At 39.6% G+C, this 18795-nt stretch overlaps 3 protein-coding genes across 10 annotated transcripts in view; 1 reads left to right on the top strand and 2 right to left on the bottom strand.

Moving 5' to 3' along the window:
• LOC108539513 (uncharacterized) overlaps positions 1-8211 on the top strand; it is a 26268-nt gene extending 18057 nt beyond the window's left edge. For 2 of the 4 annotated variants that reach the window (XM_017888267.1, XM_017888268.1), the window contains one exon: positions 506-3435. In XM_017888267.1, the coding sequence (XP_017743756.1) occupies positions 506-514 (9 nt within the window). In that variant the 3' untranslated portion in view covers positions 515-3435. Of the gene's footprint in view, positions 1-505; positions 3436-7671 lie in introns of those variants that run through there. The other 2 variants (XR_001888400.1, XR_001888401.1) reach the window with 2 other exon arrangements.
• MTERF2 (mitochondrial transcription termination factor 2) lies at positions 6612-16552 on the bottom strand. Of its 5 annotated transcripts, none has more exons than XM_017888265.1 (4): positions 16351-16552; positions 15643-15696; positions 14498-14598; positions 6877-8093 (listed from the first exon to the last, which is right to left on the bottom strand). In XM_017888265.1, exon 4 carries the CDS (start codon positions 8034-8036, stop codon positions 6879-6881), a length of 1158 nt encoding a protein of 385 aa, XP_017743754.1. In that variant the 5' UTR covers positions 8037-8093; positions 14498-14598; positions 15643-15696; positions 16351-16552; the 3' UTR covers positions 6877-6878. The 5 variants fall into 5 exon arrangements, with proteins under 5 accessions (XP_017743752.1, XP_017743750.1, XP_017743754.1 ...); XM_017888264.1 differs by having other exon boundaries at positions 15581-15696; XM_017888263.1 differs by lacking the exon at positions 15643-15696 and having other exon boundaries at positions 6612-8093.
• Positions 16553-16989: 437 nt separating this feature from the next.
• Positions 16990-18795, bottom strand: part of CRY1 (cryptochrome circadian regulator 1) — a 117316-nt gene continuing 115510 nt past the window's right edge. Inside the window, exon 13 of the mRNA XM_017888270.1 lies at positions 16990-17186. The gene's annotated coding sequence lies outside the window, so the exon portion shown is untranslated. The remainder of the gene's footprint in view (positions 17187-18795) is intronic.

Below are 18795 nucleotides of genomic sequence, written 5' to 3' on the forward strand. Positions count from 1 at the left end.
ATATTATGAAAATAGTTTTACCTTGTAGACCCCTGAAATGGTCTTCGGCATCTGCAGTGGTCCCAGACCATACCTTGAAAACTACTGCTTTTACAAAGAAGATTGTTTTGGTAATGATTGATGAAATTCTATCAAGGAAATGAAGGCCAAATATAGTTTATCTTTTTATTTTTTCATCTTCCTTTTAGGATGTAAAATAAAGGTTATTTGTTAACAAAACCGTAAATCAAGGAAACATTTAAAATAGGATTCTGTTTTACAAAAGTTGTCTAGTCTCTAAAGCATTTCTTCTCATAGATACTAAGACTTAGCATTAGACCAAGATGTTGTAAAAACATGTACAACTATACCCTGAAGGAAGAGCTCTTCAATGTCTTTGAATTGGTGTGGTTGGCCTTATCAAATCAACCTCCTCATTGTGAGGAAGTCTTAGGTTACTTAATGATGTGTACTGCTCTTTTAAAGACTTATATTTGATTGTCTCATGATATTTTCTCTCATCTAGGTTCAGTGAAAGATCACCCACAGCAGCAACCAGGCATGTTGTCCCGTGTGACTGGGGGTATCTTCAGTGTTACAAAGGGAGCTGTTGGTGCCACCATTGGTGGTGTGGCTTGGATTGGTGGAAAGAGTCTGGAAGTGACCAAAACAGCTGTTACAACTGTGCCTTCCGTGGGAATAGGGCTGGTGAAAGGGGGTGTATCTGCTGTGGCTGGAGGTGTTACAGCTGTTGGGTCTGCTGTTGTAAACAAAGTGCCCTTAACAGGAAAGAAGAAAGACAAATCTGACTAAAATATGGAGATACACTTGTGCTCCACAGCACTATAATGCCAGTGGCATTGAATTGCTAAATTATGGACTACAACCAAGTCAACTGTTTTGGACGTTTATCTTCTAAACTGCTGTGTTGAAAGTATTGATGACTGGCTTTCATCTAAAAAGAAGAGACCAATACAAGCACAGTATATGAAGGTTTCTCATACTTAAGTTCCAGCTTTTTATCTGGTAAAATGTTACACTTACTCAGTTGTAACTGAAGATATGGTATGTTTGAATATTTACTATAAGTCTTTCAGTTTTACTAAAAATGTGAAAGTTGAATTTAGTAGATGATCTTCACAGTTCCATATGTATAATGTGCGAGGTAACTCACCTGCCCCTTAAGAAGGGAACCTTGAATTACATAAGCCGTACCTTTGATGTGCCTAATAGTTTCAGATGTCTTAGTTTTTTATAACCATAGTTGATTAGGCCAAGTGGCATTCATTTCTTATTTAAGCTGGCAAAATTAGCAGGAATTAGAGAAGTTTAAAAAGAAAAGATAAATGGTTTTATGATAATGTTAACCATCTTTTGTTAGTAAACATGCGTTTTATTATTTTAATCATTGATGCCTTAAAAAAGAAAACATCTTTTCTAATACCCTGAATATGTGCTGTTCTTAGAGTCATCTATGGATTCTTTTAAAGGTTGTTTGTGAAATTAGTTTTCCCTCTTTAGAATCTCAGGAGTAGTGCGGTAAAGGCATTTCCTGCTGTCAGTGGATAAGACAGTGCTTGTTAACTGTGCTGGCAGTAGTTAAAATTAAATTGTACACTTCTCAGCCTGGGTTCATGCTTCATCATTAATACACCTCACAGTGCCTAAGGAACATTTACTTACTGGTCAGAAGGTATTTTGCAAGAGTTATTAAGGAGGAACAAATAATTTAAGTTCTTAAAAATTACCTAAAACACCCAAAATATAAAAAGGAAGCCTTTACACCTATTCTGTCTTTAGGATGTCTTAAATTATTAGCAGTACTCCTTTTTTAAAAACACGGTAAAAGTAACCACAAATATGTGAGGACTTACTATTTTAAATGGAATGAAATGAGCTCCATAGATTAGTTTTGAATATAAAATGTATAAAATGCTTCAATGGTTTATGTAGGCTTTAAAACATGTTATCTTATAGTCCTTTAAAGCAGCTGTAGAGTTTATATCATTTTTCAAGCCCATTTCAGTCAGGGATTTGAAGTGTTTGATTATGGATGATAAATGTGTCGTATCTTATTAATATGTCTCATGTCTCATTCCTTCTCAGTATGATTTAGCTGGAATTCATTTTCTTTTTGTTTCATGTTTAATTTCATAAACATTTAACAATTGGCATATATACTTGGCATTCCTGTCAACCAAGGATTATACTCCAAGCCTGGGAAAATCTTAAATTTCTTTATACTTAAATCTGAAAATTTGTCTCCATTCTGCCAACTTTTTTTTTTTCATAGTGGAGGGGAGGAAAGGGGGGTGATACCTTGCAGTAAGTCAGTCAAGATAGCATGCCTGAAAATTTGAAACAGACCATTCTAACACCCAAGACTTAATTGTTTATAAAATACTTAAGAGAATTACATTAATGTGGAATCAACAAATGGATAAGAATATAACATCATTTTTAAAAGCTTTCATAAATACCAGCAGCAATTGTAAGCAAATCTACAAAGGTTCTTGAACCTTTCTATTATATACAAAACTGAAGTCATTAAGGAGTTCAACTAATCAGGAATTAAATGGTCATTTATTTCATGCAGTATGATTTAAGGTATTTGTTGGGATTCTGGTCAAATGTTGTAATCAGCAAACGGGATTAAAAAATTCTCCAAAATCAATAGGTGAGCACTAAATAATTATCTAAATAATGGTATTGGAGAACTTGTTTCCTGCTATTTGGAAGAAATTATTGCTTCATTGCTAGTTTGTATTTCTAACTTCTACAGTTGTAGACTCCACTGTGCTTTGTATCTGAATTTCTCAGTATAGACATTTTGTTTACTCTATGCATATTTATTTTCAACTTTGCCTGTCTTTAAAATTGCTTGAGGAAAAATGGTTGTAATTAATTTCTGCTACAGAAAAGCCACCCGGTACATTTTGTCTCATCAAAATTGTTTTAAATTCTAAACTATAACTTTGTTCAGAGGGGCTTTTGCCATGATAGCAGAAAACTGTACAAATGTACAGTTAGTTATAGAGGTTCTTGTTGAAATGAACTTACCATTTGATGATATGTATGTACAGTTGTACACTTCAGTCTCTTTTAGTTTACTTAGAAAGACTAGCAATTTGACCTGTTACACAGGACTAGTTCACATCAAGAAATTCAGGTTAGTGTATACACCTGGAGGCATCTGTTATTCAGCTTATCCTTTGAGTGGGTATTTGGCACAATGAGGATAAACTTATGTGACCCACTTGAATGGCTGATCTAATATGTTGACATTATGCATTCTGTACTTAGTGAAATGTCAGATGAAAATAACTGATGAATAATTTTTTTTGTATTAAAGGGATGGGAAAAGAACACATGAATTTGTTAATAAAGCACTATGATCTGCAAAAGATGGAATGTTTCATAAAGATCTACAGAAATAAAGGAAACTTTAAAACAGGGTGATCTTACCATTTTTAGTTACATTGCAGTTCAGAAAGTGCTGTAGCTAATTTAAAATTTTTTTGATAGTAATGTACAAACATGTATTTTGATGCTGACACAACCATGAAATACAAATATATTTTAAGCAACTCTAATAAAGATTAAGAGTATAGATTTCTAGGTTTTACCCCAAGTTGCCAAATCTCTGCAAGGTGGGGCCCAGGACTGCATTTTAACAACCTCTCTGGGTAATTCTCGTGTACAACAAAGTTTGAAAACTGATGGAGGGATTATAAAGCAGGGAGCACTTCTCTCTGTTCTAAGTAGCTGTGGAACCAACTTAGACATCTCACTGGAAAGAAATGACTAAAAGGGGTGGGGAGGAGTGTAGAAAATTGATATTTACTGGGTATCTGCATACCTGCCAGGTAGTGTCCATACTTCTCATTTAATCAGCATGAGGGCCTTATGAAGGAAGTATCGTTATTCTCTTACAAATACAGAACAGGCTAACTTTCAATGTTAGTTGAATTTTCCATATCACTTTTGAATTAGTGTAGGTCAAACTTCTCCAGCTTATGTCCAGGAACAGAAATGGGGCTACTCAGTAACTAGGCCTTTATTCTAGTGTTGACATTCAGTGCGGCCTGTATGCTTGATTGACCAGGCTGTCTGACTTGCAGCTTACCGGAAGTCTTTCAGGTGATCATATTTACTTCGGTGACCACATTTTGCTACAGCAATGAATTTAGTGTGATTTTACACAAATTGAAGAAAATCTAATTTTGTTAAAGAGCCTTTTTTCACAGAGGAAGCCGAATTTGACTCTAGTGTTTAATGGAAGGATATCTCCCCCTGCTATGTTACTGATTTTGAATTTTTAAAATTGTTTCATAGGAAGATCTGAGTTAGAACATATGAATGGAAAAAAAAGGCAAAGCAGAACAATTTCAGAGGTTCAAAAGCCAAAAGCAATGGAATGGGCCCCAAGGGAAAATAAAGTCAGTATACTGCATAATTGATTAAGAATGTAATCTTTTCAAGTTAGAGTAAGCTACAAATGTATTTCTATAACTGTAACTACCTCTGGTTCTCCGTGCCTAGATCTGAGCACTTAAATTTTGCTGCTGTATTGACTAGTCTCCTTTTAAATTAATGGCCACAAAGTACATGTAGCCACTCAAACTTTCTAATATGCCCTTTTATTGTATGTTTGCTTTCACGCTCGATGTCGCCCAGGCTGCAGTGCAGTGGTACGAACATAGCTCACTGCAGCCTTGATCTTCTGGGCCCAAGCCATCCTCCCACCTCACCCTACCAAGTAGCTAGGACTAGAGGTGTGTGCCACCACACCAGACTGATTTAAAACATTTTTAAACATTTTTTATAGAGACAGGATCTCACTGTGTTGCCCGGGGTGGTCTCAAACTCCTGGTCTCAAGTGATTCTCCTGCTTGGCTTCCCAAAGTGTTGGGATTACAGGTGTGAGCCACAGTGCCTCGCCCAGAATCACTCTATAGTGTGAACCAATTATTTCCTTTTTGCCAAACCCATTCGTCACTTCTCTTTATCTTAGTTGACCCTTCAGTGGCTTCATTATTAGTGACCATGTCCTTGTTTCTTCCTGTGACCAATTTCTTGCTTTGACCAGTCTTTTTCCAGGCTTGGCCAACTACCCTACTCCAAATCTGCACTTTTTTTCCCCCCCCAGGCAGTCTAATCTAGAGCCATGGTTTTAAATATCATAGATAGGCAGATGATCCCCAAATATGTATTTTCAGTTCTGACTGAAACTCAACTCCAGACTTAGCCATTTGCCTGTTTGACATTCCTCCTAGGATGTCTAGTAGGCATCTCAAAATTGACATCTAACTACCAAGGTAACCATATCACATACAATGTCTTCCCAACTGAGACACTTAAGAGTGAAAGAGCAAGAATGCCACTGACACTTTATGTCAGGACAAGAAGCATAAACTAAAAACTCTCCAACGGTTTCCCATCACACTTCAAATGAGATTCTGCTCCTTACATGGACCTGTGCCGCCTCTCTCCTCTTGTGCCACTCTCCCAACCACTCGACCCTGCTCTAACTGTACTAGCTGCTATTCTTGAACAAACATTCCTGCATGACCTTGGGTAGGTGACTTACCCTGAGTCTCCTCATCCGTATAACAGTGAACAATGGTACTTTTAGAATCGTAAAGCACTTATATACAGAGCTCCCTCTAGGAGGCGAACAGATGTGGATAGTAAGGGTTACTTGCATTTGCTGAAGGAGTGAAGAGTGAGGATACTGCCTGCATTTTTCATAATTTTTTCATTATATTTAAGCCATGTACAAATAGTGCACAGATGTTGTCAGTCGTTTGGCTGTGCATTTGTTACAAAGTTCAGACTTCACAGCTGAAAGTGAGTCAGTTCTTTATCTGGGTATGTTTATCTTGGAACAAGGTTCAGAAATGGAAACTTGAAACGCCACCCCTAAAATTAGTACTAACCATCACCCACTTTCCCTTACAGGCAGACCTGGATTTTCAGAATGTTTTCTAAAAAGCTCCATTTATTTCAAATGTATATAAATTAGAAAATTTTGAATTAGAACATTTTATGGAGAGGTTTTCATACATGTCCCCGAATTTGTTGTTAGTACTTACTCCTTTTGGCCTGTCAGGTAGGGGTGACTTCTCTTATGTCAATTCATAAGTAATCCTTCCAGTTCACAAGGTTTGAACAGAAGTCGGAGCCCAGGTAATAAACCTGGACTCTGCCATTTGGCAGCTGAGTGGCCTCTCTCAGCTTCAGTTTCCTCATGTGTAAAATGAGGAAAGTAATGAATGTGCATGGTGTTTTATAAGAGTTACCATAATGGTCAATCCTAAACAAACTGACCACACAAATAGGCTCCAACTCTTCTTTTTGGATGAGTAATACTTGGTTCTCAAAGACAGTCATTTATTCTAAACACAAGATGAACTTTTCTCCAAAAAAAAGAAAAAAGGTATAGAAGTTTGCTGATAGTTCACGTAACACTAAGCTACGGAATTCGGACTACAGTAGAGTGATGTTTCATGGCTAGTAGTGAGAAAGACTGGATTTGCATCCTAAGATGAAGTGTGCTGTATGAATAAAAATGTATCCATACCTTGAATTAAGCACTTGTCCATTTCTTAGAAGTGATTCACTTATAAAGTATCACACTGATATGCCATTTAATAGTACATGAGTTTTTGAAATAATGGTTTAAGGTAAAAGTTACCAACTTTATTTATTAAAACATACAATTTATATTTTATAATATGGCAAATGAGTCAGAATTTATCTATTTAGAGATAACTCAAATGCAACCCAGAAGCTAAGCAGGTTCTTAAATTACTGGTGCCTACAAACTGCCTGAATTTTTGTCTTTGCTAGTTAGTTTCACCCTGCACTGCTAGAAAGAAGCAACATCAGTCAGTATGTCATTCTTCAACATTTAATGGTGCCACAGGGTTAAATAATGGCCTTACTTTTTTGGCCTGAATTTTGCCAAAATTAGCTTCAAACTCTTTTTTTGATCCATTTAGATTTGCTAGATGTCCATCCTTTATTCTGTAGCCTAAGGAATTCAATTTCCTTATCCTGTACTGTACTATCTGTGGTGTTAATTCAAGAACCATTGGCGTCTCTCTTATTTGAGCTATGGAAATTCCTTCTCTCAATAATCCTTGCATTCTGTCTTCTAAAACTGGAACAGAATAATATAAAAGGGCTGGACATTTCAAAACTAATTGCTTCAGGTCATGATCTGTGCATTTAAAAACATTTTTAGAGAAGGAAATACTATTCTGTATACTTCTTGGGCAAAGTTGAAAAAGAAATCCTTTGAGTTTGGACAGAAGCTGGAGAATTTCAAAGCTTGTGAAACCTTGCTCCTGGAGAAATTCTAGTGTTTCCTTTATAGCTGCGGGAGAATTTAACAAAATAAATGGGTTTTGGCTTAACAATTTTAGTAGCCAAACTTTCATGTTGGCCTCAGAGCCACCTACATCTAGATAACTCTCTTGGAGAATTCTTACCATTTGCTTATTCTTCTCAACAGGATTATGAAAAACATTAGATGCAGTAGTCAAAAGTCTGCTAATGACCACATTTTTCAGTTCCAACTCTTGAAAGAACTGAACATTCAGCTTCTGGTTTTCTTGGTCTTTAATAGTAAAGAAAGATTCTGGAAACTGCTCTATTAACTTGATTAACTCTTCCTCATTTTTGCAGACCAACTGCCAGAGTTTTCTCTGGGTGTTAACAGCGGTTGGACTACAGACAATTGCTTCCGGGCAGCGTTCCAAAATACTGGCTACAGCAGTCTCATCGGCACCTAGTTCTTGTAAAATACTCGCAATTTCTTCAACATAGGTTTTATCCTCTAAAAGTACCCATCCTTTTAATCTGCGAATTTTCCTGATGTCAACTGAAAATTTATAGAGCTTTTCCACTGTTCTTGTATTTTCTTTGCTCGACTGTCTATCAGTTGTATAGGTGAAGCATGCTAAGAAAGGTCTGTATTTTGGAGGTGATTGCATCTTTTTGAAAGAACACAGCCTGCAGGACTGGGATCTCAGCAGCAGCTTCCACAACATGGCTGCAATCCACTAGTTACTTTCCACCGTCCTGGGACTTAAATGGACTCATTCTATCTGTAAAAAGAATAAAGGTTTTTAGTATAAGGGTGTTGACTTTCAGAATACATACACTTACAAATTTGAGCTGTTTACAACGTCTGGAAATAAAGTGGATTTAAATTAGACAAGAAAACTACTCATGTGGAATATTTTTTTAAATCCTCCTAAATAAGGATTGCTTGAACCCAGGAGCCGGAGGTTGCAGTGAGCCGAGATTGTGCCATTGCACTCCAGATTGGGCAACAAGAGTGAAACTCCGCAAAAAAAAAAACCAAAACAAAAATCCTCCTAAATACTTGAATTGTAATACACTTCTCCACAACTTTGACATCTTACATTTTGTAAATATACTGTTGAGTTACTTCCATTTTACAGAAGAGCAGCAAGACCAAAGAGTTCAAAGGTTGACAGACCTCAAATGTTATTTTCATACAAATTCCCTTTTCCACAACTGTTTTTCTTTTAGGAGGGCTGTATTATGCACACACACACAAACATGGTTTATTAAAAAATGTTTTATATTATTAAGTTGATGTTTAGTGGAAGCAGATATTTAAAGGGGGAAGAGGGGGGCAGGAAAGGGGTCATCTCATCTTAATTTCTTCTACATTTGCTGTATTTATCCTGTTATATTTTATACATTTTAAATATTTTGATCTGTAAAACTCATCACCAAAATGGGCCAATTTTATTTTAAATGTGGGAAATTTTTTTTTTTTTTTTTTTTTTTTTTTTAGAATATGTGAACAAATCGATCGCGCGCTTACCTTTTATAAATTCCAGAATTAGAATAAGTTGTAATTCCAGCACTTTGGGAGGCTAAGGTGGGCGGATCACCTGAGGTCAGGAGTTTGAGACCAGCTTGGCCAACATGGTGAAACCCCATCTCTACTAAAAATACAAAAATTAGCAGGGTGTGGTGGCGGGCACCAGTAATCCCTAGCTGGGTAAAATGAAAAAATGCCACGTGGCTGTTCCCATGGTGCCATGGAAAACCAGGTCAGCTGTGGAAAAGTGACTGTACTTTCAGAACAGTGTAATAAGCTATCCACTTGACATCTTTAGGTATCTTGAGATGGCTATACTGTGTCTGATACATTAACAGTCTTTGCCTCTGTAGGGGCAGCAAAACACCTCCATCTTCTTAGGGTCGTGACAGGACCCGAGAATTAGACATAAGATACATTAACAGGAGAAAAACATAAACTTTATTTTTTTAAACTTTATTTATTTTGAGACAGTCTCTCTCTGTTGCCCAGCTGGAATGCAGTGGTGCGATCTCGGCTCACTGCAACCTCCACCTCCTGGGTTCAAGTGATTCTCCTGCCTCAGCCTCCCGAGTAGCTGGGATTACAAGTGTGCACCATCACGCCCAGCTAATTTTTGTATTTTTAGTAGAGATGGGGTTTCACCATGTTGGCCAGGATGGTCTCGATCTCTTGACCTCATGATCTGCCCGTCTCGGCCTCCCAAAATGCTGGAATTACAGGCGTGGGCCCCCGCCCCCGGCCATAAACTTTATTTAATACAAGTTTACGTGGCATGGGATCCCTCATAAGGAATCAGAGACCCAAAGAAGCAGTTAGAGTCAGTTATTTATGTACTGAGTTGCACAAAAAATAGAAAGCTGTGAAGAAGCAACTGAATTACATGGGGAGGTCTAAAAGATAAGTTATTTTAATAAGGACGGTGCAGAAATGTTTTGGTATCAATTTCTCATCCTTGAGGTTAAGGATGTTACTCCTTTTGGTGTAGGGAGGGTGTCTCTCACATGGGAATTTTATCTGTTTTTAAGAAACAGGTCAGATCTTACACATGATATTTTTCAGGTGCCTTTAATTCAAAATGGTCAGTATGTTAAGAGTGGCATAATGAGCATAATGAACTCCTTCACCGCTATTTCTTTTGTCTCTGGTAATGAAAATACATCTGGTTTGTTTTAGTACCTGAGAGTGTTGTAAGTGTCTTAGCCTTGCCACAAAAGTGTATAGTGCGGGTCAATTTAGCCTGTTGGCAGCCTTCCCTCACTCTTTATAGGTCTGGAAGAAAAGCAGAAAGCAGCCATTTCCAATCCCTGACTCTAATTTAAACGCCCTTGCCATATATGCTGGGGACTCTTCACTTTCAGCCCTGTCTTAACTAATCCAAATAAATAATTATTCTGTTAGGAAAATTAGGTAATACCCTTTCCATTTTGGTTTCCCATTTTGGTTTAGCTCACTGTGAGCGCCTATGGAGACTAAAATAATTGAAGCCATAGCTTGTTTTACTCTTAGTGGTTCAACCAGAATTTTCTTCAGATAATAGTCCTAATACTGCTAGCCAAGATGAAATTATTATTTTAAAAACTTTGTAAGAAGGCCATCAACTTTGACAGGAAGGAGGAGGCACAGCATGATGAAGCACAGGCAGATCGGGGCTGGGATCCCACTCCCCACTCCCTGTTGTGTGACCCCACAAGCTCAGGCTGCACCTCTGTACCACGGGGGAGGAGCATGGGCTGCTGCCAACCACCCACACCCAATCCTGGCTCTAGCTTATGGGGCAGCCTTGTGTAAGCTAGCCTCAGATAAAACAAGACAGCAGTAATTAGAATAGCGCCTCACACTAACTATTCAATGAGTATTACTAGCAGCAATCTGTGAAATGGAGAGAACAGAATCTAAGCCTTACAGGAAAACTGTAAGGGTTAAAATGCATGTCAAGTACTTTGCACAATGCCTGGTACAGAGAAAAATTTCTGGAGCTAAAAGTCTTGTAGTAGTATGACTTTAAATTGTATTTTAGACAGATTATTTACAAAGAGAACTGAAAACCAAAAAATGTATTTATTTATTTATTTTAGAGACAGGGTCTCACTCTGTCACCCAGGCTGGATGGAGTACAGTGGTGTGATCTCGGCTCACTGCACAACCTCTGCTTTCTGGGCTCAGGTGATTCTCCAGCCTCAGCCTCCTGAGTAGATGGGACTACAGCCATGAGCCACCATGCCTCGCTAATTTTTGTACTTTTTGTAGAGACAGGGTTTTGCCATGTTGCCCAGGCTGGTCTGGAACTCCTGAGCTCAAGTGGTCCACCCACCTCAGCCTCCCAAAATGTTGGGATTACAGGTGTGAGCCACCGTGCCCGGCCTAAAGAATGGATTTTAAATGCTATTTCCCAAAATAACTGCTTATAAAAGCAATGCACATTCAATGTGGAAAAGTTGCCAACTTCTGAAAAGTATAAGGAAGTGGAAAAAGTCTTTCACGATCCCCATGACCCAAAGACAACTGTACATATTTTGGCATACATGATGATATGTGACCTGAACACATCACAGTTCAGCCTGGAGGAAGCAGAAAATGCAGACAGCTGCTGTTCCTCTGCAGGAGCCTCTGTCAATGAGTGCACTTTGCCATGGTCAATGTTGTTCTAATGTTTAAAGATCTGTCATTCTGTATAATGTAACCCCCAACCAAGCCAACTGCAGATCTAGTGCTTAGCCAGAGAACAGGATCTGTTCCAACCCCAAGGAACTCCTGGCTGTGCTGGACTTGCTGAAAGATAGTGTATTTCTGGTCTCCTGTGTGGTACCTTCCCTACACATGGGACTTAGGTTCTGAATTCAGCCTATAAAGTGAAAATTACAAAGACTCAGAATTTTTCTTGAAAATCTCTTATGCAGACACCACACAGATGAAGTAGTTGGCTATGAACTATGATGTGTTCAGGTGAGTCATCTTTACCAGTAAATCTGTCTTGCTTCGTCTCTGATGAGCAAACACAGCTGACTATGAAAGTGAAAAGTATGAATGTTGTGACTCCTATGTAATGAACACATAATACATACATATGTATCTGATTTATTTTTCTGCTTCTATTTTATTCATAGTAAGTATCTAACCGTGGTATCAAAAATGCTCTGTAAACATTTAAGATGAGTGCTTGGTATATGGGATGGATATATTATTATTTTGTAATTCATTCCTTATATTGAGCATTTAGGCTATTTGTAATTTTTGCTATATGCTGAATAAATGTCCACATTTCATATGCTTTTCCTTTAGGATGAATTCCTAGAAGTAGATTTCCTGACTGAAGAGGAGATATGTGAACACTGGGAAAGCAAAGTTGCTAAATTTCCTGTCGGAAAAACCATCTCAGTTGACATTCTCACAAGCAGTATGAGTGATTCTCTCATCAATTTTATTTTGATATGTGAAAATGATATAACACTAATTCAACTTCTTTTTATTATTCATGAGGGTGATGTTTTCATAATCAAACTATTTTCTTCACCTTTATTTCCTTTTGCGAATCAACCATTCCTGACTTGTAAAACTGCAATCGTTCTGCTTTTTAAAAATTGACTTGTATAAACTCTATGAATTAAGAAATACAATCTCATTTTTGAAAATACAATATTTTCTTCAGCTCATTTTCAGTTGTTGATGGTATATTTTAGCATACCAAAGTAGCCCCTTTTTTAATTGTGGTAAGATATAAATAACAAAAAAATTTACCATTTAAACCATTTTCAAGTGTACCATTCAGTGGCTTAAAGTACATTCACAGTGTTGTACCACCATGACCACTATCGCAAACACCAACTCTGTCTCTGTGCCCATTAAACAATAACTCTCCATACCGTCTTCCCTCCAGACACCAGTTACCTCTATTTTACTTTCTGTCTCTATGAATTTGTCTATTCTAGGTACTTCTTATATGTGGGGTCATATAATAATTGTCTTTTGTGTCTAGCTTATTTCATTTAGCATATTATTATTAAAGTTCATATTACAGCATCTGTTAGAACAAAGCAGGTAATTTCACGTGGTCAAAGGAAGGTCAGGGAAGTTTTCCTTGATGATCCTTACTGCTTTTAAGTACCAGATGATCAGCAAAAATTCATCCATATTTCCTCCCATATTTTTGTTTGAATTTTAAAACTTAGCTCCTTAAGTTCATTTGAAATTTCTGGGTGTGAGCTGAGAATCTAAATAGATTTTATCAATAGTTTACTTCTCTCCAAGTACCATTTTCTGAACAATCCTTTCCTTCCCCATGACTTATGATGCCTCCTTTATCATATGTTAAATGTAGCTTTTGACTCTAATTAGCCTCCATCCTCATACCCCTTCTTTGCAGTTCCTCAGTGGGGCCAAGAGGTTTATTTCTGGTTTTTGCTACATACTTGTCTCCCCCTGCCAGACCATCCTCAAACAAGCTCTGGTTGACTCACTCTTCCACCCTTCCCACCAACTATCTCAAATCTTCTCAACTCAGACCTCTAGCTTCCCGCCTACCTCCATACCCACCTTCACTCACAACCAGTGCCCTGGCCTCCTATCTGTACAAAGAAAGGAAAGCAGCTCCTCTCAGCAGACATAAACCTATCACTAGTTCCCCTTCCCTACAATCACAGCTTTCATTATCCAGGGTCATTCCTGCTCCTATGCTGAGCCCAGCCTCTCTGGCCTGAGAACTCTCAAGTCCTTCTTTCTCAAGTGTTCGCTCCTTCAGGTGTATCCTCCTCTGATGCTCCAGCCATCACTCCACTGCTCTTCCTCTCCTTGCCCAAACCCTATCTCTCTCCACTGCTCTTCCTTTCCCTGCCCAAACCCTATCTCTCTCTTCCCCTCAGCTAACTCTTGCAGATCCTTCTTTCTCTCCATTTCCTCTTCTACTTATATAGCTTGCAATAAAGATAATTTCCATGTGGTTACAGCCAATGAGTAGTTTTCATTCTTATCTCTTTTTTTGTAGAGATGGGGTTTCACCATGTTTCCAGGCTGCTCTTGAACTCCTGAACTCAAGCGATCTGCCCACCTTGGCATCCCAAAGTGTTGAGATTACAGGCGTGATATGGTTTGGCTGTGTCCCCACCCAAATCTCATCTTGAATTGTAGCTCCCATAATTCCCTTGTGTTGTGGGAGGAACCCAGTGGAAGATAATTAAACCATGGGGGTGGTTCCCCCCACACTGTTCTCATGGTAGTGAGTAAACCTCATGAGATCTGATGGTTTGATAAGGGGAAACCCCTTTCACTGGGCTCTCATTCTCTTCTCTTGTCTGTCACGATATGAGATTTGCCTTTCACCTTCTGCCATGATTGTGAGGTCTCCCCAACCACGTGGCACTGTAAGTCCATTAAACCTCTTGCTTTTGTAAACTGCCCAGTCTTGGGTATGTCTTTATCAGCAGCGTGAAAAAGGACTATCACAAGCCATGAGCCACCACACCCAACCTTCCTTATCTCTTTTGACTTCTGCAGCTTTTAGCAGAGCTGACCACTTTTTCCTTGAAATATTCTCTCATTTGACTTCCTGGACACCTCACTTTTTTGATTCTTCTCCCTTTCTATACTTCTGGCCACCCTCTGTCTCCCGTGCAAGCTCACCTTCAAGGCTTGGTTCTAGACCTCTCTTCTTCTTACCTTACAGTCTCTCCCCACAGATCTTGTCCTCATCCAGATATTCAGTTGATCCACTTGGGATTCTTTCCAACTTCTTCTCAACATGTGATCTTGTCAGCTCCCTGCAATAAACTTTCCAATAGCATTTTAGGATAAAGACAAAATAAAATAAAACATAGAAATGCCTTGCCAGGCTACAAGGCCTCTTTGGGCTCTGCTACCACCCTAATTCCCATTTCCCTCTCCTGCACCAGCTGCATTTGCTTCCTGTCAGTCCCTGGTGCTCTACTGGTTTCTACCATGTGGTCTTTGAAGACTGTGGGTCAGATTCCATGCCCAAAATGCTCCAACTCTTAGGCCTAAGTGTTACTTTCTCAAGGAAACTTTTCTAACCTTCATGAATACATGAAGCCTCTTGTCCTCATTATAGGATTTCATGGCACCATGGACTTCTTCTACACTTGTGCACAAGTGGTACAACAGCTGCAGCTGTTCGTGTATTGTTTCTGTCTCAACACTCCACATGGACAGAGACTGGTCACCACAGTGTTCCAATGAACTACTTCCCTACCCTTCACCCAGCTGCCTTCACTGCCTCTAGGAGGCATTCCTGGGCAGGTGGCCTTCTGTGTGCTCTTCCACAGCACCCTGCTCCGGACTCTACTGCAGCACTTATCATGCTCTTATAAGTTCTTTATTCTTCCAACCAGTAGGAATTGTGTTGCTCTTTGTTTGAAGTTCAAGCTGTGTATCAGGCATACTAGGCACAGGTCTGCTAAACCAACACTTCTTCATCCCTCCATTTGGATCACAGATCAACTTAGAACCTGAGAGTCACAGACTCTCTTTCCAGAAGAAAAGACCCACACTCACAACATTTCGCAAATGATTTTAGCAGGATTCATGGACACCCTGCAGCCCGGCCATGAACAACTTGCACTAGATTTACAAGCGTTGGGAAGGCAGGAACTGAACGGTGTTCTGCTTTATTCCCTGCACCCAGCAAAGAACTTGTTCCACACAGAGACAAAATCAGTATTTGTCAGGTGAAACAAGTGAACAAATGGATGCAGTAAATTAATGCAGTGGGTAAAACTGGGTTACCAGAGACAGACTGCCTGATTCCTGGACAACAGTTGTGCTGAGAATTGAGGAAGTTACTTCACCTCTCTGAGCCTCAGTTTGGCATCAGGAAAATGGTGACACTATCTCCTGGGTGACTGCAAAGATCAAATGAGTTAATACCACAAATCACTTAAAATATGCAGAAAACTCTTCACATATACTAAATCATTAAATCATCACAACAACCCATTTTAAATTGAGGAAACAGACGCAAGTAAAGGAACTTCCCCAAGGTTGCTTAGCTAAAAAAAAAAAAAAAAAAAAAAAAAGGCAGAATTTGGATTCAAACCCCACAGTTTGGCTCCAGAGTCCTGCTCTTATCCCTGTGCCCCCACATAAAGTAATGCTTTTGGTAAATGTTTGTTAAATCACAACGTGGGCTGTTCTAGGATGCTTGTTTCTTAAGCATTTTTGAGGAGTGAAATTCACTTCCGTAATACACACAGTTATGGTTAGTATGATCTTCTCTACACCACCACTGGTTTCAGTAGAGTTCCTCTTTCATAACACGTATGCCCTGCTGCCAGTCTCAAACTGACCAACGTTTATAAGCAAGGAAAAACGAGGGTCCTCGGAAGATCATCTCCGGGACCGATCAAAAGGCCGCACATTCACTGTAGGGCCTCCGCTTTTCCAGAGAAACCTGGCAGGCTGAGCTGAGCGTCTGGTGATGTGTGGGGTTTTGCGGACCGTGACCTCCGCCACGGCGCCGCAGGTGAGGAAGAGAGCAGAGGAAGAGGGCGACTCACCCGTTGGCGTCAGCTCCAAGCAAGGCACAGGGAGTCCCGGGGGCCAGGCCCCGTCCTTCCCTCTCTCTCCGGTCAGCCTCCCCACGGTCCGCCGTCCCGCTGAGGCCTGGAGCCTGGGTCTGGGTCCTCGGTCCCAAGAAGCTCCCGACAGTCCTCGGCAGCTTCAACCAGGCCACCAGCCCCTTCGCCCATGGCCAATCAGGTCTCGGGAGATGACACCCCCCCCCCCGCAGACACGCCCCCACGTCCCAGCGCAGCCAGTCAGAGCGCAGGACACAACTACGCGTCCCTCCCCGCACCACAAGGGCGAGTGGGAGTGGGAATCGGCTTTCCGGGGAGCGGAGACTGTGCCGGCGGCGGCATCTGGCATTTTCACACCCTTTCCTTAGCATTTTAGGAAGCGGAGTTCCAGTAGCTTTGACACTTAGAAAATGTAAGAAAAAAAGAAGTAACAGAAACCGCTATATCTTTAAGATAGAACCAATCACAGTTCCCAAAATAATTCAATTAGGTAAAGAACCAACTTACAAAAGAAATGTTTAAAAAAAACCCAAATTCTTTGAAACACATCCAAACTCTTCCCCGCCCCCACCCTACCCCAGCAGTTAGCGACTGATTCGTCTTTAAAAGCCATTCTCCGTTCTCCCCCTCCTTGCCACCTTCACCTAAATATTCGCCTTTTCTGATAAACTGCCAAGTGGTTTCCATTCTAATTATTACCGGTGATGCCCAATCTCATACCCTAAACACGTTGATTTCTCCTTAAAGCCAGGCTCAATGTCTCTCTCATTTATTTTCACGTTTCTCCATCCAAAAAACAAGTATTTATGGTAGGCCTGTTAAGCGCAAAGCATATTGAAACAGCAATGAGTAGAGGGGGAATAAAACACATTCCTTGTCCTTATGGAGCTTATATTCTAGTGGAGGGCAGAGATACCAACAACTAATGATGTGACTAATCACACCTAGAGTTACGTGTTATCGAGGACAGGGTGCCCTGACCTGGGCCTGGTGGTTCTGTTTGTGTGGAGTTGGAGTCAGAAAAACTGGTTTTCCCAGCTGGAGGTCCCTGCTGTCAGGTGTTCATAGCACACTGCAGTTCTGCCGTAATCGGTGGCACTGGCACTTAGACTGCCCTCACACCCTGTGGAGTAAATTCCTTGAGGCTACTGATTATTTTTCTGTGAACAATGCTCGGCACACAGTAGGAACTCAGGAAATGTTAACTAAAATCTTTGAGTCTAGTCTCAGTATGCAGTTTAGGCGCAACAGGCTTTACTGAGAGGTGCTCACACATGCATTTTGAATTCCACAGAGTAGCACCAAGAATCCTGGCTCCTCAAGATCACCTCTGATCTCTAGGATATTCTAGAACGATCTGAGCAACTCAAGTGTACAGCTGGGGGGTGTTTGTCCAGCAACCCCTGAGTTATCTGAATATAAAAACTCTATTATGCATAGATTTATTGCATACTTTTTCCTGAAATAAAACGATTTGGGGTCCAGACTATCCAAAGTGAGTCATTTGTACTTAGGAAAAGGAAATTAGGATACAGAAAAGGAAGTTAAAGAATGTAAACTCAGGACTTAGAACTGCAAGCTGCCATCACTGGTCAGGAGGGACGGAGCAGAAATGTGCACCAGGGTGCCGGAAGCTTGTATTAGGGCTCCACGTAATTGTGTGAGGAATTACAATACATATGACCCCGTCCATTGTAATCAAAACTTGAAACTGACAAATCAGCTATTCCAACTGTATTAAATAAATGCTACTCAAAGTTTTTTCCAGCCCAAATATTTAAACAGTGCATTTCTAGGGCCATATAATCGGAAAAAAAACCTTGAATGAAAAGGGGAAAATAACTTATAATTATGCACATTATGTACAAGAAAATTACAAACACATTTGAATTGTGAGAAGATCCTGAAATTTCTAGCTTGTAAGGGATGCATTAAAAATACTGGTAGTCTTTTATATCTCAAATTTACTAATTTATTTTAAGCAAATATGAAAACCGTAAGGACTTTGCACAGGTTCATTCAAAATCCTGGTTCTCTCAATATAATTTTCCAAGTTGTCAGTACAGTTTTTGGCAGTAAGAATAGAAGCATTTGCCGAATGAGTAAAATGTCTTAAATCCCTCAACCACAAGTAGGATTTCTAGTTAGGGGGAGAATACTGTATTCGAACATAGTGTATCTGCTCAAGTAGGGCACGATGATCGATGCCTTTTCTTTCCCTTTTAGTGATTCTTTTTGACCACTATTTACACCAAACTGAAAAAACTTTCCAAAAAACTCCCTAATCAAAAAAAAAAAAAAAGTCCTCTTACATTATTTATAAATAGCATACCAGTGCTTATGCTGAAATAGTCTTTTACTGAAAGGTTTATTTATTCACATTAAAACTGAATCTTTGGCCAGGCACGGTGGCTCATGCCTGTA

Source organism: Rhinopithecus bieti, unplaced genomic scaffold (genome assembly GCF_001698545.2).
Source record: "Rhinopithecus bieti isolate Rb0 unplaced genomic scaffold, ASM169854v2 scaffold_17930, whole genome shotgun sequence".
Classification (NCBI taxonomy): Eukaryota; Metazoa; Chordata; class Mammalia; order Primates; family Cercopithecidae; genus Rhinopithecus; species Rhinopithecus bieti.

Bases quoted from the DNA above. Each gene is read 5' to 3' on its own strand.
- MTERF2 (XM_017888263.1), bottom strand. From the start codon at position 8,036: ATGTTGTGGAAGCTGCTGCTGAGATCCCAGTCCTGCAGGCTGTGTTCT.